The sequence below is a fragment of the Nycticebus coucang genome, chromosome 9, assembly GCF_027406575.1.
Source record: "Nycticebus coucang isolate mNycCou1 chromosome 9, mNycCou1.pri, whole genome shotgun sequence".
In the NCBI taxonomy this organism is placed as follows: Eukaryota; Metazoa; Chordata; class Mammalia; order Primates; family Lorisidae; genus Nycticebus; species Nycticebus coucang.
In genome coordinates, this window is record NC_069788.1 from 45,548,459 (window position 1) to 45,571,893 (window position 23,435).

The window sequence follows — 23,435 nt, forward strand, 5'->3', positions numbered from 1 at the left end:
AATGTATGTTTTAAGTGGAATTGCTGGCTCATAGGCTGAAGGAATATTAGCTTTAGGAGGTGCTGCCAATCATTTTCCCAGAGACTGTAACTTCTTGCCACCTTTCTTTGCTTTAGAAAGTCCACCTGTGCTTTGAGGCCCATGTCCAAGGACTCTTCTTCCTCAATCCTGAGGATAACACCACTGGTCACTAGGGAGTCAGCTCTACAAGGCTGGGTCACAGGTCTCTTCTTTCCTGCTGTAGTCTCCGGTGCCTGGAACACAGGAGGTGCTTAATAAAATGAATGTTTTGGCTTATGTGCCTGACATGTGCTAGGAGTTTGATGCAGGTTATCTGCTGTAAGTCATTGGCTCCATTTTACAAGTGAGGAAACTGAGGCTCGTCCAGAAAGCAGTGGAGGCCTGCATCATGCCTGCCCCTGAAGCCTGTGCTCATTCTACAGTTCCAGGCAGCATGTGTTTGAAATTTCTTGCTCTTTTTCAGCTCGCCCACTTTGATTTCACTCAGCCTCACATTCTAGTCTGGGGGTTGCTGAATTAAATTTCGTGGGTGACCCAGTTAGCTTGTGACCCAGCCAGCTCCTGAAGAATCCATCAGCTCTTCCTTCATCCTGAGCCTGTGCCCCAGAATCAGGGATTTCCAGGTTGGGTAGGGGTGGTGAGAGCCTACAGAAACCCACTTGTACATAACTAAAGCCCTCCTCAGGCATGGCCAACATTGGTATCTCACTTTTACCTTTTCAAAGTCCCTTTCCATTTCCTGTGAACCATCCAGGGAAGTCACAGCCTGGCCACAGTTATTTGCATTTTTTGAGCGAAAGAAACAGGGCCCGGAGAAGTGATGTGATGTGTTCAGAGTTCTCCTGGAGCCTGAAGAGCTGGGATGAGAACCTCAAACTCCTACTTGCAGCCTCCTGATGTAAAGCATTTTAGGGAGGGCTGGGAGTAGGCAGAGGATTGGAGTTAGGTCCAAAACCCAGCAAGGCTTGTCTTGGGGCCCCTTTGGGAAGCAGGAAAGGCTCTTTCAGGCTATTGATTTACTAAATGGTCTTTTAGAGGCCTTGAAAGGTTCGCCAGGGCCTGGGTGTCTTGGGGCAGCCTCTGGGTTTAAGTTCATGGGGGATGTGGGGGGTGGAGTTGGGTGTGTGTGTGCTGCCCATGATTTTGAAGCAGGACTTTGCAGGTGGAGGCCGGGGAGGGCAGCAGGATGGGGTTGTGATGCAGGGCTTCCCAGGAGGTGTCTCCTGCCAGTTTTGGTGAGAGCCAGGCATGTGGCAGGGCAGACGGTGCGGGTGCCTTGATATTTTAATTGAAGCCTGGAGACACGATTGCTCTCTCTACTGCGCTAACAATGTACAGAATAAATAATTCAGTGGTGGCTGTGTTGTGCCTGCTGTCCTCACTCATGGGGCAGCCACATGTGTCTGTATGTGCATGCACGCACGCACACAGACAGACAGATACACACACAAGCTGTTGGGTGGCCCAGGAGCTGCTGTTCTGGGCTAGTGGCTGGACTGGAGGTGGTGTGTTGCTGCTTTAGGAGGATCCTTGCCACTTCTGAATCTCTGAATCTGTTTCCTCCCAGGCAACCTCTGAGGAGAGGTTAGCAGAATGTGGGGCCAACTGCACCTGTGTGTGGTGACTAAGTAGCATTTAAAGGTCCGTTTGTCCTCAGACCATCCTGAAACGCCAGCGACTTGGACGAAAGGCCCCTCTTAACGGGCACTGTTTCTGGGCTGTATCTGAATGGATTCCATTTAATTCAGCAAATATTTTGGCACTCCATGTTTGTGCAAGGTACTGGAGCAGGTGGTAGAGATGGGAGAGATTGCCTGAGTGGATAAATCTGGGTCCTTCTTGGATGGGGAGGAGTGACAGGCATGTGATTAGTCACAGCTCAGATTGGGCATGCAAGGGCTGAGGTGGAGGTATAGGCAAGGTCTGGGGGGTCAGAGGAGGGGAAGGGAAGTCTGAAGAGGTGTGCATGGGGTGGCCCTCTGGTGGAGGTGGCAGGTGTGCTGCAGGCAGAGATGGAGCCAGGGTAGTTCCTAGGGAGAGGCTGGGGCTGGGTGGCACCTCTGGTGTGTTTGGCAGGGGTGCAGCAGGGCTGTGGCATGGGCGTGGGCGGGTGGGAGATGAGATGAGAGGGGCTGGGGCAGGTTGGGAGACATGGGCCAAGAGTGTGGATTTGATTCTGCAGGTTGGTACCTGGCTGGATTTGGGAGTTAGAAGTATTCTTTGGGTGTAGAGTGGAGGGTCAGTTGCATGGCAAGGCCTGGAGTGGAGAGAGGGATCAGGAGACTAATGGAACTGTCCAGATTGGGGATAATGGTGGCCCAAGTGATGGCCTTATGCATAGTGACATTAATTCATTCACCAATCAAGTAGTTGGTGAGTATCTTTTTTTTTGGCAGTTTTTGGCCGGGGCTGTGTTTGAATCCGCCACCTCTGGTATATGGGGCCAGCGCCCTACTGCTTTGAGCCACAGGCGCCACCCTGGTGATCATCTTTTATGAGCCAGATACTGGGCTAGGTTGAGAATAAAGCAATGAACAAAAGCACATACAGTCCTTGTTCACATGGAGCTGACCATGTAGGTGGGTGGGCGGGGGGACAGCCAACATGAGGAGTGGGGACAGGTGCTGTGGAGGGGACTGGCCAAGGGTCAGGGTTGGAGAGTGCAGGAGGGGCTCTTTGTATAGAAGGCAGTTAGGGAAGACATGTGGAGGGGATACTAGAACACAGGCCTGGGCAAATGAGGAAGGGAGTTGGTGGCTGGGTAGTGTTTTGTGTGACAGTCACAGCCATTGCAAAGGCCCTGACACAGGAGGGTTCTTGGTCCATCTGGGAACCAGGAGGAGCCTGCCCAGAGAAGAGGGGAAGAGGCAGCAGGGCCTGGATCAGCAGGCCTGTGAGCCGGGGGACAGTTTACTTTTTACTCCAGGTGCAATGAGTAGCCTTTGAGGGTTTCAAGGAGAGAGTGACTCAATCAGATTTATGTTTTGGAAGGCACTGTGTCTGCTGTGTGAGGACCAATTTGTAGCACTGTGAGAGACTTGGTGGTGTGGAGGGGTTATCTGTAACACCCTCCTCTCTGGCGCCTTCTTCCTCCTCTCTCTTGTGCTTCCCCCCAGCCCTGCTTCACAGAGAGTCCCTGAAGAGGCTTCCAGGAGGCCTGGTAATTCTGCAGAACCTCTCCCCTGTCCCCTTAGTCCCTAAGCTCCTGCCCACCAATACTGGGACCTCTAGCTGCTGCTAGATAGACTCTGTCCAGCACCCTCTCCATTTCCCTGACCTATAAAGTGTCCATCATGACAAACATCTCCCTATCCAGGTTAATGTTAGGTTTAAATGGCAGAATATATGTAAAAGCTGTAAATGGAAGGCAATTATTATCATGATTTTCAAAGACAGAGGAAAAGACCAAAGGGAATGGTTTTGAACAGGCCCTGAGAACACTTATTTAGGAACCTGTGAGCCCAAAAGGTGGCCCTGACTAAAAACATAAATGGATTCAAAAGCTGCAGGGGAGAGAAACTTGGGGAGGCAGATGCCCAGTGACCTGCCCAAGGAAGGTAGAGTGTGGGTGCATCTGTGGCTGAGAAGGTGTGTGTAGTGAGACGTCCATGCCACGCCCTCCTTCTGGCCCTGTGCCCTGGGTGGGGGATCTCTGGGGGCTGAGCCCTGGTCTCCCAGGAAACCTTTCCTCAGCTCCACCTGCTCCCTCCAGCCCCTTCCCACCAAGAGGTTGGGGCCAGGATAGTGTTTCCCGCTGGAACTGCCGTGGGCACCAAACCGACCTCATTTGAGGGGAAGCTCATACTCCTGCCTTCTCCAGCCAGGAGAAACTGGCGAGCCCCCCCATCTGTGTCAGATAAGGGCCCTCCCTCTGTCCTACCTTGAGAGGGTGGTTAACTGCCTTTCCTATTTTTGGCAGAGAGCTGACAGTGAGTCCTAAATGGGGATTGCACTAATTGAGGGGCTCCTTATGGGAAAATTCTCTGATTGGCACCCGGGAATCATGGATCTGCCATGGCCGCCAGCCCAGTATGGCTTATAGAGCTGTAAGCAGGGAGACACTGCCTCCCTGGGGCGGGGGAGAGGAGGAAAAGAAAGGGCCTATTTAATTTAATTCCGTGTTTTATCGCTCGTTGGATAAATAACCTTCATTAAGATGGAAGGTAGGGGGATGGACAGGGAGAAGTTTGATTAATTTCAAGCTGGTTTCTCATTTGTTAATTTTCTTCCAGTTCAGCAGGATTATTAAAACAAATTACAGACACTGCTCTCCTCTTCCTGGGCTGGAGCGGGGCTCTCAGGGAGTGATCCTGCCCCCCCACTACAGTCATTTTGGTACCACTGAGATGAAGGAGAAGGCTCCCCTATTTCAGTTTGCTGGCAAGGTCCCCATTTCTTACTGAGGGTCCTGTGAGGATTCTAGTGTCCCAGAGGCCTCTGTAGGATCTGGACTACCAGGAAATGGAACAGGTGGGGCCTGGCCTGGCCATGCTCTCTCCCAGAAGTGCCAGGCAGGCTGTTGCCTGGGGAGAGGGGTAGGGCTGTCAGCTCCAGTTTATGATGTCCTGGGTGGCAGGACAGGCTGGTGAGTGTGGCAGTCTAGGACACAGCCTCCCAGCTGCCCCAGCCTTCCTTTACCCCTACTGCCACCTGGCTGCTCCCTCTTCTGACCCTTCCCTACCAGCTCTTGCCCACCTTGAGCTATGCCCCGGTTGGGCTGGTTCTTCTACTGGCTGGATCCAGTCCTGCAGAAAAACTGTCCCCTGCTAGAGTAGTGACAGGTATAGCAAGTCAGCACTGTCCTACTCCCCTGGGCAGCTGAGAGTGCCAGCTGCTTGGTGGGCAGGCTGGTAAGGTCTGGGGTTTCAAACATTCTCTTGTGCTCCCCAAAACACACTGTTAATGCTGCTGTCAGACCTGACTCTGTGTGTGTGTGTTGGGCATACTCATCACCGTGAGCCCTGTGAGCGCGTGCAGGAGAGTCTGCATGGCTGCTCATGTGTGTGCAGGCACACCCGTGTGAGCTGTGCTCCTGCCTGTGAGCTGGGTGGGTGTCAGGAATGCTCTGTGCACTTGTGTGCCTGAGTGGCCTTGTCTGTCCGGAGCATGCTGTGTGTGTCTGTGATGTATCGTGTGTGTGTGACTCAGACTGTGTTTTGCTGTGTGTGTGGTGGTATCTGGGTGTGTGTGGAATGGGCGTGGGCAAGCCTGTGAATGTGTTTGTATGTGAGCCCGTTGGGGGTCCTCCCCATGGTGCCTGTATGCAGGCCCTTGGGTGTGGGAGGGCCGACTGGGGCTGGAGCCTGGGGTGCGAGTCTGTGTATGTATCTCCTCCTCCCTGGCCCCTGCCAACACCAGCTGACACCCAGAAGCACGGGAATGGATTATTTGGAGCTGTCTGCCTGGTCTTGGCAGCCCTGAGGGTACCTGTCCCTGTTTGGCTCCTTGTAGCCTGGGGGCACAGGGTTCCCTGTGTGCTCCTGGCTCTTCACAGTTCCAGCCCACCCTGGGGGGAAACTTCCTGCTGTTTCTGCACCTCCAGGCCAGAGCTAGAGGAAGGCTCAGAAAGGAGAGCTGCCAGGCAGGACAGATGGCCTGCAGCATGGGCTGGGGAGGGGCACAACCTTGACTGGAGACTCACAGGCCGGGGGGCGCTGCCAGCCCTGCACCCAGGCGTGGCTAAGAGGCCAAGGTAGACACGTACTCTAGGAGAGAAATGCTGTGTGAAATCAGGCTGAGAAGGGATGTGGTAAGGGGGGCAAGGGGTGAGGCTGCTTTCGCCGAGATGTTTCAGTGACCACCTCTCTGAGAAGGTGTACTTGACCAGAGACGTGCACGGACTGAACGAGGAGGTCCTGTGGAGAAGCTGTGTTGGTAGAGGGCAATAGCACTTGCAAAGGCTGTGAGGCCTGGCTGTGCTCAGGGTGCTGGGGACTGCTGTGGTGGGGGGAGGGAGTGGGAGCTGGTAAGAGCTGAGGTCAGTGAGGCACTGGGGCTGAAGCAGGGCCAGGGTTTTTCTTTGAGATATGGAGGGCTTGGGACACCTTGTTCTATGTGGTGGTCCTGCCTGGGCATGTGAGTGTGTGACCCAGTGTGTCAGCAGTGCACACATGAGGACTTAGACCACCCAGGGAAGGGCAATAGGCTGGAGCTGGGTGTGTGGGGGGCATGGAGCAGAGTCAAGGGGCCTTGGAGGTTCTTTGGTGGGGGTGTAGGCTATGTCTCTGGGCTCCAGAGAATGACCTGGAATCACGTGAGAGTGTCAGGGAGACAGATTTCATTTCCTAGTCCTGAAAACCTGGCAGGCACTGGCACTGGAATTGGCTACTACATGAAGTGGTGAGGCCAGAGGCCCCTGCCCAGGATGCCTGCTGAGTGGGTGGTGGGCCCCTCTTCAGACCCACTGAGGCCTGGGTTACTGGAGAAGAGCTTTGTCAGCTCTGGGCTTTTATGGAGATCCTAGGGCAGGGGCCTTCGTGGGTGGGACTGGGTGGAAGGGGCCAGGGCTTCCCTTTCACAGAGAGGTGTCAGCTCCGATCACCAGTGGCTGAAATTGGACACCTTGGGCCTGGATGGGGAGAGCCTGTGGGCATCTCCTGTCCATCCCCTCATTGTCTGGACAGGATCCATATGTGCTGGGGGCTCTTGCTGCAGGCTAGGAGGGAGGCCAGCCATCTGGGGGAGGGATCGCACCTTGGTATTGGTGGACCTGGGCTTCTGTCAGCAGCTGTGAGGCCAAGGATGGGCAATTTGAGTTCCGAGTCCTCGCCCATGAGCAGTGGGCAATAACATACTGTGGAGTCTAGAGTGAGGGTTGAATGCAGTGAGGTGATGGTGGGAAGCACTGTGGCAGGCCGGGTCCCCCAGAGCAGACCTGAGTGAGGGTTACAGGCACTTTATCTGGGAGGTGAGCCTGGACACACCAGTGCAGAAGAGGTATGGAGCAGAGAGGAAGGAGCCAGTGCACATTGTGGGCATGCGGAACGTGGTTGCTGAACTGAAGGGGACATTTGGAAGTCTCCACAGAAGGTGGAGGGAAGTAGAGGGCCTGGGGAGAGGCCCACCCCAAACCATATCTGCCATCCTTTAGGAGAAACTGGAGCCTTCCAGCCCAGAGGTGGGATTTCTGAGGTAGAGGCTCTCAGAGGTGATTCAGTCCAATCCTTATTTCTGTGTGGAGGAAAGGGTTCAAGCCCCGGCATAGCCACTTACCACTAAGTATCTTTGGGTAAATACCCCCACCGGTAAAATGGGCTGGATGCTAGTCCTTCTGTCTGTGACAGGTTTGGGGCAAGGCCTGAATAAATGTACAAATATACAGCACAGAGGGCAGAACCTGGGACATAGTAGGTGCTTAGTAAATGTTAGCTATTGTTATAGTTGTGGCTGTGATTATTAGATGAGAAACCTGGGCACAAGAAGTAGGCGGGTCTGGTTCAAGGCCACATGCTGAGTTATTTGCAGACTAGAATTCAGGCTCCCTGCAAGTGGCAAGCTCACAGAGCTGCAGGCCTGAGGGCAGTGGAGGGGAGAGCTGGGCTGGCCTTCTGTTCTGAGCTGGGGCCCTGGCCTTCCTGCCTGCCTCTTTTGTTAGGGTCGCTAGAGAACCCCCAGCAGCCAGACTTTCTTGAAGGAATGGGCTTGGCCTAGAGGGGACCCAGGCAGCTGGCCTTGGACATCTTGTTTGCCTTGCTCCTGGCTCCAGGCCCTTTATTATTATTATTATTTTTTTTTTTTTTGTGGGGTCAGAGTTTGAAGAAGGACTTGCCAAGTGTTCATCACAAGGTAAAGACACTTGGTAGCCAGAGGCTTGTGGGAGAGTCACACTTCCACAGACACCCCTGGTCCTGCCCATGTCCCCTCTCACCTGGACCATTGCAGTGGCCTCCTTCTGGTCTCCAGGGCTTGTCTTGCCCCAGATCTATTTTCTCACACTGCTCATGCATCTCTCCATTTTGGCCTTTCAGTTTCTTGAACCTACCACTGGCTCTTGGCCCCAGGGCCTTTGTACCTACTGCTCCTTTGGCCTGTTGTTATCTACCTTCCAGTGTTAGCTCAGCTCCCCCTCTTTAGGGGAGCCCTCTTTGGCTGCCCTAGCCAGATTTCAGGCTTTCAACCCCAGTATCTTTCAGATGCTGTGATAATGAAGGTGTCGGTATGAAGGTGTCAGTGTGAGGACCTGGTTAGAGGCTGGCACTCCCACTGGACTCAGCACCATGAGGCCAGGGGTTTGTCTGCTTTTGTTCACTATAGCATCCCAGTGCCTGCTCAAGAGATGTATTTTGAATGCGTGCACAATGGGCTGGGTGCCAAATCACCTTCCTCCTTGCCAAGGGAGAGATGGGGTTTCACGCAAATAACCCTCAAGTGGGGTGGGTGAGGGGGTGTGTGGAATGTTCCTTTCTGAGGGCACTGACAGATTGGGTCAGAGCAACTGGCCGCCAATACCCAAACACTGTGGTGGGGGCAGTCAGGAATCAAGAGGGGCTCCCTTGGGTTCCTTCTTGCTCCTGGCTCTGGAGGGCAGAGGCACCCCCTGCAGGCTGGGTGCTGAGCTAGCTGGGCGAGGCAGGGGAGAGAGACTCCAGAAGTGGCCAGAGGGGCAGGAACAGAGTGACAGGGTGGAGGGGGAGAAGGGATGGGGATGCAGGCTGATGGCAAGGCCTGGTGAACCACTGAAAGACTTTGGCTTTTACTCTGTGTAAGGTGGGCATCTCTTGAGAGGAGAGATGTGTCTAACATGTTTTTAATTGAGTCTTCTGGCTGCCAGGCAGTGTGTGTGTGGTGGGGAGGGTGGTATGTGTGGGCAGGAGGCTGTGGAGCCTTTTGTCACAGTCCAGACATAGACGCCATGGACCTGGGTGGCACTGGTGGAGGAGGGGAGTCCCAGTTGAATTCTGGGTCTATTTTCAAGGTACAGCCAACAATATTCGCTGATAAATCAGGTTTGGAGCATGTGAGAAAAGCACTCAAGGACATGTCCAGTGCTTCAGCCTGAGCAGGTAGAAGGACAGAGCAGAGGTTACTTGGCTGAGAAAGGCTCTGGGAGGATCTGGGGGCAGGAGCTTGGGTCTGGACTTGCTGGATTTGAGTCTCCCAATAAGTGGCATTGGGATGAGAGCCTGGAGTTCAGGGCATGTCCTCAGTCTCCTCATCTGTCAAGTAGGTACCATGGTGAGCATCTGGGCTATGGGGGGGACCTGTGAAGCCACTGGGTGGCATGCCATGCCCCAGAGAGTGAGGTGATGGAGCAACTCAGCCCTGGGGCCACCAGGGTTCAATTAGGGAAAGGAGGCAGGACCAGCAAAGGAGGCCCGAGAGGAGCTGCTGGGAGGAGGCTGGGCACCAGCACCAAGACTGCCAACTGAGGAGGGGACCACACAGGTCAAATGCTATTGTGGGTAAAGTATTATACATTGAGGACTGGCTTGGGGGGGAGGGACTGAGAGCCTGCAAACTATAGCTCACACTCCTGGCCTAGGGGTCACCTAGACTTGCTTGTACCTACCTTCCTAGCTGGTTATTGGCTTTCCTCCCAGGGCTCAGGCCCCCTTTCCCTAGAGGAAGCTTCCAGAGTTCCAGGGGGGCCTCCTATCTGCCAGCTGGGTCTGCCAGCCTGGCTCTGGCCTGGCTGTGATATAAATTATGTGGAGTGATGGTGATGTGACTTTTATCGGCTCATGTGTTCAATAATGGTAATATATCCCATTATATCATATTATATTAATATAGTGCAATATATTACACAGGGCACAGCACATTAACTTGACTTGGAAGCGCATGGAGCAGACACCATGGTTAATTTTCTCCCAGCCTGGCCACACCCTATTGCTGGCACTCAAGTACTCACAAAGTGGTCGTCGGGGCACCGTTGCAATCACAGACACCCCAGGTGCCACACCACCAGGTCCTCTAGCTCTGCCCAACTCCCACAGCCTGTGGGCAGGTCACCAGATTTAGGAATAGGCTTTTGAATGTCACTCCCACCTAGTAGGGGCCCCTTCCTTTGTCCCATTGAACAATGGTAGAAACTGAGGCTCACAGATGAAGTGGCTTGCCCAAGGGATGTGGAGGAGAAAGGCCTAGAACAAGCACTCGTGATTCCCTTCCTGGTTGCTTCCCAGGTGCAGATGTTGTGGACAAAGGTCAGGAGACTGGAATGAAAATGGAGCATGTGCCAAATGGGGAATAGCGGGTGAGAGCACTTGGATGCTGCAGCCAAATGGACCTGGGTTCAAATCCTGCTTTGCCACTTGCAGTGTATCTTGTTTTCATATTCTCTTGGCCTCAGTTTTCATCTCAAAAATAAAGGAAATAAACAGTGTTCACTTCATTGGGTTATTGTGTGAGAAATAAATGAAATAATTCATGAGAATTGTTTGGCACAAAGGAGGTCCTCATTAAACAATAGCTGCTAGTCCTGTTATGATTACCACTGTCACCTGAGCAGGCTCTTGCCTGCTGCCACCTCCCACCTGACTCACAAGGATGCCTACCTTGGCCCAGCACAGTCCCAGCTGCAGGTCAGCCTGCACTTCCTGCCCTGCCCCACCCTCAGCTTGGCATTGTGTCACAGAGAAAGCTCAGCTTTGACATCAGATGGGGCTGAGTGTAACTTCTGGCCCCCACACTGGGTGACCCTGGGCAAGTGCCTCAGCTCTCGGGAAGCTTCTTATCTAGAAATCCAGGCCAAGGCATCCCATCGTGGGGGCTGTGATGAGGATTACAGGGTGCACCTACTTTGTGTAAAAGAGGTGTGATAATGGCTCACAGCATCTTGGGTATTTCCTTCTCTTTTTCCAAGTTTCTCTAATGCCCATTCTTCGTCTGACTCCCAGAGTGGGCTTGACAAAGCCAGATTCTCATCATGGTGCCCTCTGGACAGATAAGGAGACTGAGGCTTACAGACAAGGTGACTTGCCTGAGGTCACACAGTGAGGCAGCTTCTCATGTCTGGGAACTTGGACTTTGAGTCCTCCTGGGAAAAGGGGGCCCAGGCGGTGGCCCACGGGGCTCTGCCTTGGCCCCTGGCCCCCTCTGCACAGGTTTCAGGGCTCCCCCCAGCCGGGTCTCCTACATGTATCAATCTTGACAAGGTTACCGAGTCAGCATGTAAAACCTGCACAAGTGAGTGTAATTTATTGATCTACATTTTGCTTATGAAATAGGACAAGTGCTGATTTGAGGATTTTGTTTGCTCTGGCCCTGGCCGCTCCCTCACCCGTGCGCCCTGCGCTCTTATCTGCGCCCTGCCTCTGATCCTGCATCAGAGCCGCCTGCTCTGTCAGCCGCAGCCTCTTCACTTGCGCCCTCTATTCTTCTCCAGCCTTCGTGCCTTATCAGCCCCCCTTTTTCCCTAGGCTCCTAAGAAAACATATAATGTTTAAAAGGGTGAGACAAGGGACTGAATAAAGTGCTTTCTGGGGAAATATTTGTTCAAAGGCCTGTTGCCTGCGTCTCTCTGGTTCTCTCCCGGAAAACATAATTCAGAACAGACCTGGAAATTAATCCAAGTGTCCGCTTGTTCTCCTGATAAGAGACTGGATGGGTCCTGAGGAGGGGGGACAGAGGCAGTGTGCGACAGCTCCCTGACCATTGCCTTCCAGGGTGTCAGTATCAAATCGGGGGGCAGGGTGCAGCAGGCCCCAGGAGATGAGGGATGCCAGCCAGAGGGAGGGTCATGCCTAGACCTGGGGAGGAGGAAGGAGGCCTCTGAGCATCTCCCACGTGCCAGGCACTGCTGTGGGGTGGCCCACTTGCTGCACAGTGATGCCGTGAGCTTGCCAAGGTCAGACCATGTGAGAATCAGAACTCAGCTGTTCACCAGCTCTGTGACTGGGCAAGCCCCAGTTTCCTCATCCATTTAAGGTACTTGCAGCCCATTGTGGAGCTTGTGTCACCCACTGGCTGTGTGGAGGGAACAGAGTCCCCTTTGCTCATTGAGAACCTGTCCTATGCCAAGTGCTGTGCCAGGCATCTAAGGACACAGTGGGGAATAACAAGAAATCCCTGAGTTCAAAGGGAGGTGAGTAATTAATGAAATAAGAAATAAGAAAGTAAATATAGTGTTTTTGAAAAGGATCATTGTGGTGAAAATCTAAACAGGGGAGGTGGAGATGGGGTAAAGGGGAGGGAGGTGAGATTGGCATTAAATAAGGTGGTGATGTCCCCTGAGAAGGGGACATTTCCTTCTTGAAGGGAAGGACAAGAGAGAGGGAGCCAGCCACAAGCATCTCTGGGGGAAGAGCATCCAGGCAGCAGAATAGCGGGTGCAAAGGCCCTAAGGCTGACTGTGCCTGGTGTGCTTATAGCAAGGAGGCCAGTGTGGCTGGAGCCCAGTCAGCGAGGCCAAGATGAGAGTGGTTGGAGATGAGGTCAGAGGTAATGTGTGTGAAAAGGCTATGTGAAAATGCCAAGTGTTGCTGGTAATTTTGATAGACTGCCCCTGGGCTGAGCTGTAAAGGCCATTTTATTAGCACCTGGCAAGGGTTCCCAAAGGAAGGCTGGTTCATGAGTTTTGTAGGAAAAGGGAGGCCTGTTATCATTCCTATCCTCTGTGTACCTTAAATGCTTCAGTCCTTCTGGCTGCAAGACAATGAAAACTCTTCCTAAGCTGTTTCCCCATTATGGTGGCAAGAGAAAAAAGAGGCTGCTTGTGGCTTCTGGGCCTTGCTGTGTGGTCTGGGGACAGGTACGGATCCTGGTTAGTGGGGCACTGGTGGTAGTGGAGGTGCCTACACATCCTGGCTGTGCCTGTGGTCTCAGGGAGAGAAGCCCCCTCTGTGGCAGCCTCAGGTGGGGTTGGTGATCCTAATTAAAAGCTCCATCCAAAAGGCTTGATGATGGAATTTCTAATTAAATCAATTTCATCTCGTCTGGGAGACAGGTTTGCATATGATAAGCATGAAATTAATAATTATGTTTAGAAATTAGCTATTGCTCAAAGTAGAGCCATTTTACACAACCCTACAGGGCCCCCGGCCCCCACCCTTGGCCGATCCTTTGTGTTGAAGACAGATGGGCCACGTCAGCCCATCAGCCCATAGTACGACAGCCAGGAATGGAGGTGGGAGCTGAGCAAACAGAGAAGTAGGGCCGGCTCGCCTGCTGCTGCCCCAAGGGTCCTCCCCAGTAGGCGATGCAGGCGGCCTTCTCACTGCAGGCTGTTGGCACCACCCTCGGATGTGTGTATTGTGCGTGTACGTGCATATGTATGTGTAGGCCCACCCATGTAAGGAGGAGACAGACTGAGGTTTTATGTGACAGTGAGTGGCACAGGCTCTGCAGCTAATTCCTTGGGTTCAAATCCTGGCTCAGCTACTTACCAGCTGTGTGACCTTGGGCAAGATATTCTTTATCTGAATTTCAGAAAAATGGGGAAAATAAGAGGGCCTGCTAATAGGGTTATTATAAGATTGTAGGTGTTAAGGTGTATGAAACCACTGGGGACCGTTCTTGGCACATGGTAAACACCCAGCAAGTGTCAGCTCTTACATGATGATGATGATTGTATGATGTGTGTGTGTATGTGCTTGGGTGAATTTAATTCAATCCAACTCAGCCCATCACCAGCCTGTGATGAGGGTGAGCCTGGCTCATCCAGGCTCTGGAGGTGGAGATAAATAAGACTCATTCCTGGCCCTCCTCGAGCTGGAGTAAAATGTTTATTGCTGCCTACATTTGTCAGCATAGGTGAGGTGATGCTGCAGTAATAAACAACCCTCCAGTCCCTGTGACTTAGAATATGCAGACTTCAGAAATGCTGTGTTACATGCCTACACGGGTTGGTAGAGTTCTCTGCCCCATCTCCTCAGGGCCCAGTGGGTCGGAGCACTGCTGGTCACAGCAGCAGAGGGCATGGGCACCCTGTGATGAAATGCTCTGGCCCAGAAGAGAGATATATTTCTTCTCCCAGCTCATTGGCCAGAGCTTGTTGGTGGCCCTGGTCAACCACAAGGGGCAGAGACTTGTGATTTCACCACGTGCCAGGAGGACAATGCTGGAGTGTTACAAATGTCTGGCCAATGGCTCTTATGACCAGCACCCGATGTTAGTGATGTGTATATTCATTTATTATTGATTGTCTTTCCCTCTAGAATGTCGGCTCCACGAAGGCAGGGAATTGTCTCTGCTGTGTTCAGCCCAGCACCTGAGATTGTGCAAAGCATGCAGTAGGAGCTGAGTACACTGTCACTGAGTGAGTGAATTAATGAACGAACCAGCAGAGTTTCTGGGGAGTATGGGTGGGCACTGCGAGTGTATGGGGGAGGCTGGTGGCCCCAGGAGCAGCTGAGGCAAAGGGACTATGTTGGCCTTGTGGGCATATCCTACTGTTTTTGATGACAGGGTGTGTGGCCTGGGGCACTCTCAGATTGCTCTCTCCTCACAGCAGGGAAGCTCTGCTGACTGTGGTGTGAGGGGAAGGAGTCTGTGTGATGGGGATGCAGGTCAGAGCAACAGAGGAGGGTCAGGCCTGAGGGAGAAATAGAGCAGGGGAGGCTGAGGGCCCTAGGGGTGGCCACTTGGGGTGGTGACTCTGGCTGGCTCAGTTCTCAGGAGGGGGAGTCAAGACTGGTCCAGGACAGGCCCTTGAAGACTCATCGAAGGCACTGGGGCTTAGGCTGGCCAGCCTGGGGCTAGACAGGGCATGTGGCCAGACCCTAGTGTGACAGGAGTTGGCGGCTGATCTGTCTGCAGAGCAGAGTAATACAATCTGATTAATGAGGTTTCCAGTCCTGAAGCGAGCTGCCCAGGCTGGCCTGACTTGAATTTCCAGAGGGTCTGTAGGGAAGAAGCTGGGTGCATAGGGGAAAAGGTGGTTGTTGAAGGGGAAGGGCCCTAGTATGTGACCCTGGAGGAGGCCCTGGGACTGGGGCAGATAGTCTCCCCACCTGGAGCCTGTCCTGGTCCTCCCAAGGCTACACAGTTGTGGCAGCCTAACCCCTGCCCAGGCACCCTCTGCCATGTTCCCCCAGGCCTCCTTCTGTGGTACTGGGGTGGGGGGCTTCATGGAGGGTGTGAGTGTGTGAGGTTTCCTTAGGACTGTCCCAAATCGCATGGGTCACTCTGTCTTCTGCTCTTGGACCTGGGGGTCCATGTCAGTGATGGGACTGGTCAGTGCCGAAGACTGGAGGTGCCCTCACATGTTCTAGGCCCACCCTGCTGCCCTCTGGGGTCTCCCCGCCTCTCCCCACTGTGTCCTCACTCTCTGTGGCTGTCTTTCTCAGCCTCCTTGAACCCCGGCCTTGTGTCTCCTGTGCCACCCATCCATTTGGCCTGACTCTCCTAACCCCCAAGGGGTCCCCATCCTATGCCCTCACTGCCCCCAACCCTGTTGTCTCCCATCTCCAGGGACTTCTCCCAGGACCCCTTTCTGGGCATCCTGTGCCCTGCCAGCCCTAGAACTGAGACTTTTCCTTCCTGCAGGCTGCCCCAGGCACCCCAAATACCCTCAGAGCCCACTCATTGCTCCGCTCTGCCTTGCCCTTCTCTTGGGACCCCATCTTGGCTTCTTTCTGCTGTCTTTGTGGCCAAGACCAGACTGGGGTTTGTCTTAGTCCCTCCCACATAGAATTGATCCCTGTTGCTGGGAGTCTCCCCTAAGTTCCCCCAACCTCTCCTTACCCTGATGCCCCTGTGCTGGACCATCAGCTACTGTCTGGATTGTGCCCTCTGCCTCCTATTGGGCTGCTGGGCTTGACCCTCCCTTCCCCCTGCAGGTGAGGAACCTTTCTGAGCCCTTGTGGCTCTTCTCAGGATCCCTCCACAGTGCCCCTGGGCTTCCCTGGGATGTCTTCTGTTGGCAGTCCCCACTGGCCCCTAGTTCCTTTCTCTTAGTCACCCCTCACCCCACGACCATCTTCCCTCTGCTTCTTGCCCACAGTGGGAATCTTCCTTCTCACTGCCACATGTCTCCCTGCCAGGCTAGTTCTTGGGAGGTTATTAAATCTGTGTCCTTAGCACCTGGGCAGAGGGGGCACACTGTGTTCCTGGCCACAGCAGAGGCCCCTTGGGGGAGGGTGCACAGCTCAGGCAGGTGGGGGGGTGTCAGGTGGGGGATGACAGTGTAGGGTGGGGGCCGTCATATGGGGGATGACAGTGTAGGCAGGGCCTTTGGAAGCCAGCTCTCTCCCCATCTTGCCAGCTTTCTCCGAGCCACACATTTCTGTCCAACGCAGCTTTCATGTACCTAAAAGCATCACTGCCTTTTATCTGTGAAGGAAACAGCTGATGCTGAGAGCCTGGCCGTTGAGGGCCTGGAGTTGCCAGGTCAAAAGGGTGAGGAGTGGGCAGCAAGCCTAGGCCTGAGCTGGCCCCATTCTGGGTCCCTTGCTCCTGGGTGAGGGACTGTGTTAGGAGGGAGGGGATCTCTAGGTCTGCCTGGGTTCTGGCCTGGCCTGGGCTGGTGGCCAGAGGTGGCTACAGGATCCGAGCTTCAGTGTGTGGCTGCCTGGCCTGGCCTGCGGGTGGAGCAGAAAGAGCAGAGTCGGCAGGGAAGGTGGGCAGAGCTCCAGGCCAGGCCTGGAGGATGTGCGCCAAGATGTGGGGAACAGGGTAGGGAGCAGGGCAGCTCCGTCAGCACCCTGTTTCTGATGGCTCCTGGCTGTCACACTCAGAGGGCACTATTATCTGTCTGAGCCTCCATTTCCTTGTTTGTAAAATAGGCACAATGGTCCCAGCCCTGCCTTTTTCTTCAACAAGAATATCTAGCGTTTGCCCAGGGACCCCGTGTGTCAAGCCCTTTCTGTGTATTCGCTGATGAGATCCTCTCTGTTGTTATTGTGATTACCTTGTGAGTTGGGGGAGGGACTGAGGCCCGGAGAGTCGCTTGATTGCCTAAGGTTGCGCAGCTGGAGAGCAAAGCTGGATTACATAGTCCTGGAAGGCGTGCTGGAGACTTATGTGCTATACCAAGCATTAGGGAGAAGGAGGAAAGGGAAGGTGGACCCCTGCCCTTGAGGGGCTCCAGTCTAGACAGAGGTGGGCTGCGGAGAAGTGGGTAGTAAAGCTACTGAGTCCGTTAGATGTGAACAAGCGGCCAGGAGAATAAAGTTCACACGGAGAGGATTGTGGTGTGGGCCGGGTGGCCCCTGGGGTGTCCACGGAGATGGCCCTGGATGTCTGGTCACTTGGCTTGAAGCACACCTGGCTTCGTGGGGAACTGGGTGGGATTTCACTCGTGACAGCTCTGAATAGCCTCAAACACCTTCAGAGATCCTGAGGACCGTGTCCTGGGGCAGGTCTGAGAGCCGGGCAGGTGCCCCCCTCTCACCCCCCATATCTCTTGTGGATGGCGTAGGGGGACCAGCTGCTCTCAGGGGGTTTTCAGACTCGCTGGTCTGGGAAGTGGTGAGCTGTGGAGCCGTATCGGCCAGTGCTGGTGTGCCTGGCCAGGTGTGGGGCTGCTGGCCACGTCTGGGGCGGCCTGGGGCGGATCCAAGCTCTAAGCACACATGTATTTGGGGGCAAGTGCCAGCAAGAGCGCATATGCCATTGTGGCCTTTGCCCTGGCTGTTCCCTCTGCTTTAAACACCCTCCCTTAAATATCTCCTCCTGGGTCTTGCCACAGTGTCACCCTGGGAGAAAGGCTTCCCCAGCCCCCTCTCTAAGAAGTCCCTGCTCCTCCCCCCCTTTTTTTTTTTTTTTTTTGTGGTTTTTGGCCGGGGCTGGGTTTGAACCCGCCACCTCCGGCATATGGGACCGGCGCCCTACTCCTTGAGCCACAGGCGCCGCCCTCCTCCCCTCTTTCTTTCTTCTTCTGGCTCCTTGTTCCCATCTAACAGAATCGGTAGCTTTACTACCCACCTCTCCGTGGCCTGCCTCTGTCTAGACTGGAGCCCCTCGAGGGCTCGGTCATGGTCAGTCCCCATACTCAGAACTACACGTGGTGGTGGGTTTGGCGCCTGTTTGTAGGAGGACTCACTGAATGAATGCGCCGTGCACCCACGGGCTCAGGGCCCTGGGCACGTGTACACTCTCTCTCACACACAGATGTACTTGGAATCCATCTTCATTGTTGTTCAAGCCTAGAAACAGCTTTTGTCTTTCCCCACGTGGCATGGACCTCCTTGTCACTTCAGAAGCCAGAGCGAGAGAGGGAGAGGCAGAGAGAGAGGGAGGAGGCTTATTCATTTACTCCCTCCCTCTCAGTCTCTCAGTCCTTATGGAAGCTGAGACTTCAGGGTGGCAGCTGCAGACACACTGTGTGTCACCTGGGCAGGTATATAGCCTATTCCTCCTCAGGGGGCCCACCAACCTAGCACTTTTTGCACATTTTCTGCCTTTTTTGCTGATGCCTTCAGGACGTGGTGGTTTTTGACTAGTGTTTGCAGGGGGATATATCCAGTTCTCCTCCACAGCTGCCCAGAACTACAGGGCGAGGGGAGCTTAGGAGGCTTGTTGAATTGACAAGCAGAGAATTGTAGCACCTGGTGCCCCTGGAGCCGCCTGGAGGAGGTGGCATTTGAGCTGGGCCTTGATGAACAAGGGGGTTTTGGTGTGCGGTGATGTGGTTTTGTGCTTTGAGGGCAGAAGACAGGCAGAGAGGAAGGAAAAAGGGACAGACGGATGGGTCTGGAGCAGGATGCCTGTTGTTGGTCAGATTTTGCTGGCATCTGGGCTCTTGCTGGCGCTTGCCCCACGAGGATGTGACATAAGGTGGACAGTGTCCAGCATACAGTAGGTGCTCGTGTGTCACGTGAGGGAAGGGTAGAGGCAGAGAGAGAGCAGCTGGCACGGGGCGGGCACTGCTGCCTCCCTCCCCTCCAGCCGCTGCGGTTGGAGAAGAGGTGTGTTCTCTGCGGAGAATGTAAATGGAACATCCCCCCCGCTCCAGCTGGGCTGCAGGGACAGTGAGAGCTGAAGAGATGTCAGAGCACCCTGTGGGCCAGTTTGTTGTTGTCACCTGCTTAGATGGAGTCCTGCCCCCTGCCCTGCCCATGGTGGTCCCTGGCCCCCACCTCACCCCAAACCCTCCATTTTGGGCTGAGGCAGGAGAGCCTTGGAGAGCCCTTTACATTCCCAGGACGTCGCCATGACAATGACAACGATGTGACTATGGAGAGATGGAGTGGGGAGGCAAAGAGGCAGAATCTTGGGGGTAAAAAAGTCACAGAGAGAGGCAGGAGAAGGCAGGGAAAGTTTAGTAGGAGGATTTATGTCTCCCACAGGGGCTAGCTTTTCAAGTGAACAACGCCCTGCCAGGTGCTATTCTGAGTGCCTCACATGAATTCCCTCATGTGACCCCCACAACCTTATGAGACAGTTATTGTAATTATTCCCATTTTGTAGCTGGAGAAACTGAGGCTGTAACTTTCCCAAGTCTTCCCTGTTGGTGAGTGGCAGAGCTGGGATTTGAACTAAAGCAAATTTAGGTTCCCCTTCCAGAGGGGACATTTGCCAGTGTCTGGAGACATTTTTGGTTGTCACAACTGGGGACCAGAGATGGTGCTACTAGCATTTAGCGGACAAGGCCAGGGGTGCTGTAAACATCGTCTGATGCACAGGACAGCCCCCCTCTATCAAGGAATTAATCCCCCCTAAGTGTTAATAGTGCTAGGGCTGAGAGGCCTGCTCTAAAGGATAAGGTCTCTTAAAAGCAAACCAGCCCACCACAACTATAATAAATCCCATTCTCAGACTTCAAATATGACAATATTTTAAAAATTAATCATTAAATATCCAATCAATTCACATTTTAGAGGGTGCTGTTTTCATGCTAAGTGTTCTCTGAGGCAGAGAGGACTCAGCTTGTTTTTGGACACTTCTGACAGAGAATGAATGAGAGGGGACACATACTAGTGTATATTCGAGTGTGGTTTGCTTTCTAAATAGGTGACACATTTGCATGGTTCTGCATTGGAAACGTATGAAGGGTGGAGCTGCTGTTCCCCAGCCCTGCCCCCAGCCACCCAGATCCCTCCTTTGAGACAGCTTCACAGCTGGCTTCAGACAGCATGAGCTATGCCTCCTGTTCAGGCCATAAGCCCCTTCAGTCTGCACCTTGCTTCCTTTGTTACTGTTGTTCTTACCCTCCAATGTCTTGGAAGAACCATCCAGAACAGTGAATGGAAATCTGCCTCGTTCTTCTTTACAGCTGCATAGTACTCCTTGGGTGGCTATTTTTTTGGCCAGGGCTGGATTTGAACTCACCACCTCCAGTATATGGGGCTGGCACCCTACTCCTTGAGCCACAGGCGCCACCCTCTCCTTGTGTGGCTGTAACTTTAACCAATCCCTACTTGAGGGACATGCAGATTGTTTCTGTAATTTATAAACAGTGCCACAGTGAATAATGTAGTGCACATCATTTTATTAAGACCACAGACTGCAATGAGTGGGCCTGGGAGTTAACCTTTAATTGCTTAGAAAATGCAAAAAACCAATCAACTGTTTCCTCTGCTCCCATCCTCATCCCTGAAGGCCCCAGAGATTTGATTCTGTGAGGGAAGGCAGTGAGGGGCCTGGCTGGGAAGGGCATCTCAGGGCAGAGCTGGGCCCTTTTGGTAATGGTCATCCTTAGTGGAAGGTCACCCCCACTGCCTCTGGTCAGTCTTACTGTTAATCATTTGTCCAATCGGCTATTAGACCTACTGTGTGTTGACATCCCCTCCCCACTCAGCTTTACACTGGCTTCTTGCTCTATCTCCCACGCCAAGCTCATTCCCCTAGGGACTTGCTTCTCCCCGGTTCAGACACCTTCCCAACCTTGCTCATGCTGGCTCTGTCCAGAGAGGCCTTTCCCGGCCTTGTCACCTGCTCACTTAGCTGTCCTACACACTTGGGCCACTTTTAGGAGCCTCATTGCTGTGGAAAATGGCCCTGGTCATTTGCTGGCTTGCTGTGCTTCTCTCTTCCCACTAGAAGGAAGCTCTGTGTGTGTCCCCAGCGCTTAGGACATGATAGGTGCTTGGAAAAGTCTTTATTGAAGTGAATAGAGTTCAATGTCAGGTTATCGGAGTGGGCCTCCATGCTGCTCTCCAGCTAATGGGAGACACACTCACACCAGCCCCTCACCCCCACCACAGATAGCAGGAGTGGGGTTTCTAGGTCAACAAAACCACTGCCCCCCCATCCTAAGAAGGGGAGCTGTCTGGTTTGGGTGGGTGATCACCTATCAGGGAGTATCCCCAACCTCCTGTCCCAGGACATTCCCCTCTTCCAGTTGCCCAGGGCCTAAAGTCCGGCAAGGCCTGAGTCTTAATGATGCCTGGGCCAGCAGGGAACTATGGGGACAGGGTCTGCTGGGCAGTGACAGGAGGGGCTGCCCAGGGGCAGGGGAAGGATAAGATGACCCCTTGGGGCCCTTCTTGACACCCAAGTCCCATCCCTAACTCCTGGCTGAGCCACCTCACCTACCTGGGGATTTTCTCTGGGCTGAGATCTTATAGCTATGTGTGTAAATGGAGGCACCCAGAGGCTCCTGGTGTGTGTGTGAGTGTGTGTGAGTGTGCATGTGTTTATGAGTATGTACGTTATGTTTACATGTTGGTGGGGGATTAAGGTATTTTTGGGGACCACCAGGTGCAGGACCCAGAAAGGCCAGCTGGAAGACTTCCTGGAGGACGAGGTCTGCTGCCATGCCAGTCCCTTCTTGACCTGATGCCGGCCTCACACCTGCTGGGAATGGCCAGGATTGGGGAGAACTGAATGGGATGCAGATGGCATCAGAACCCTGGCTAGTCAGAGACAGGGCTGACCAACCACTTGCTGACCCTCTCTGGATCTTAGTTTCTTCCTCTTATGAGTGAGGCTAGGACCTGTCTTGCCAATGCCATAGGGTCTGCTGCAGGGTGAGAGGAGGCAGTGCCCCCAGGAAGGATGGGCTGGGTGGTTGAAAGCTATGGGGATGGGAGGGAGGTTGTTGTGTCAGCAGCCCCTCTCACCCACCAGATACCCCAGATCAGCTACGCCTCCACAGCCCCTGACCTGAGTGACAACAGCCGCTACGACTTCTTCTCCCGCGTGGTGCCCTCGGACACATACCAGGCCCAAGCCATGGTGGACATCGTCCGTGCCCTCAAGTGGAACTATGTATCCACACTGGCCTCAGAGGGCAGCTACGGTGAGAGCGGCGTGGAGGCCTTCATCCAGAAATCCCGTGAAGACGGTGAGTCAGGTGCTTGGCTACAGGGTCCTGTTGGGCACAGGGTGGGGGTGGGGTGTTGCCCACCCACAGCAGTGACCAAGTTGTCCGGCCATCCCCATGTGGGCCTCAGCCTCTTTGAGCAATGGGGTTTGTCCCATGGCCTCACTGAGGCATAGGAGTCACTTTGTGTATAGTGGGAGTGAGGCCTTTGCAGACGTGCCATGCACGTGAAGGGACTGTCAGTTTCCTGGTGTGGGGGCCTGCAGGGTGGCACCCTCTTTATGGCAGAGAGGAAGAGAAAGGGTGCTGATTCAGGGGCTTTTTTGAGGGGGTATCAGGGACATGGGAGGTGGTGGCCAGCCAGGTAGGCTCTCAGAGCAAGGGTTGTTGGAGGAGTGGGGATTTGGAGTACCTAAAATGGAACTGTCTGTGGTGAGGGTGAGGGACTGGTGTGGGTGTGTCTCCCATTAACTGGTGGCCTGCACTGGTTTGGGCTCAGTGAAGGGGGTGTCCCTGTGGGTGGGGTCTGAGGAACTCTGGCAGGTGATTTGCTCTCCCCAAGGTCTCCCCCATGTACCTCTATGCCACCTACCCCCATTAAACTCACTGCATTATGTTAAATTGCTGTCCTCAGACACTCCAGTGACAAAGCTTCCAGGTATTATCATTGATAAGCGACTGAGCGATAACAAAGGCTGACACCTTAGCAGGCACCGCCAGCAACCAAGCAGGGATCTGAATCCTGGGTCCCTTGCCAAGACTATGTTGATAGTGGTGCAGAGGTGGACAGCCCGAGTGGGCTGTGTGGGCATCTAGGGGGCAGTGGGACTCTACCTGGGTTGGGGGGAGCTAAGAGATGACAGCTTGTAGAGGGCCCATGTGGCTTCTTGGGCCCCTGTTGTGGGCTGTGGGGGAAACCAGGGAGGCCCTCTCCCTCCCGCAGACCCGCCTGCCTTCAGAGAGGACCCTCTGCCTCTCCTGGTCTCTCCCAAGGCCCTGTATCTAAACCGCTTGCCTGGTACCCTCGACCTTGGGTGATGGCATCCGTATATTTATACCCTTATGGCCCCAGGACTCTAATTGCTTTTCCTAAGGACCACAGAGTGTCCAGAAGCTGGCATTGGTAACACCCTGCGGGCATAATCCTGCTATAAATCTCGGATAAGCCCCTGTAATTGTACAGCTGAAGCTGCTTGGGTGCTTTCAACACAGTGGAGAGGGAGGTAGGAAGTGGGGCAGCACTGACTGATGGCTGAGGCTCTAGGCCACTCCCACCCCAGCAGCCCGGCCGGCAGGGGAAACGGGGTGAACAGGAGCCAGCTCCCCT

At 54.0% G+C, this 23,435-nt stretch overlaps 1 protein-coding gene across 6 annotated transcripts in view; it reads left to right on the forward strand.

Annotated features, from left to right (window-relative positions):
* GRM4 (glutamate metabotropic receptor 4) overlaps positions 1 to 23,435 on the forward strand; it is a 116,842-nt gene that overhangs the window by 29,019 nt on the left and 64,388 nt on the right. For 3 of the 6 annotated variants that reach the window (XM_053603090.1, XM_053603086.1, XM_053603089.1), the window contains exon 2: positions 21,913 to 22,129. In XM_053603090.1, coding sequence (XP_053459065.1) covers positions 22,018 to 22,129 — 112 coding nt within the window. In that variant the 5' untranslated portion in view covers positions 21,913 to 22,017. Of the gene's footprint in view, positions 1 to 12,616; positions 12,696 to 14,116; positions 14,219 to 16,188; positions 16,300 to 16,818; positions 16,836 to 21,912; positions 22,130 to 23,435 lie in introns of those variants that run through there. The other 3 variants (XM_053603091.1, XM_053603088.1, XM_053603087.1) reach the window with 3 other exon arrangements.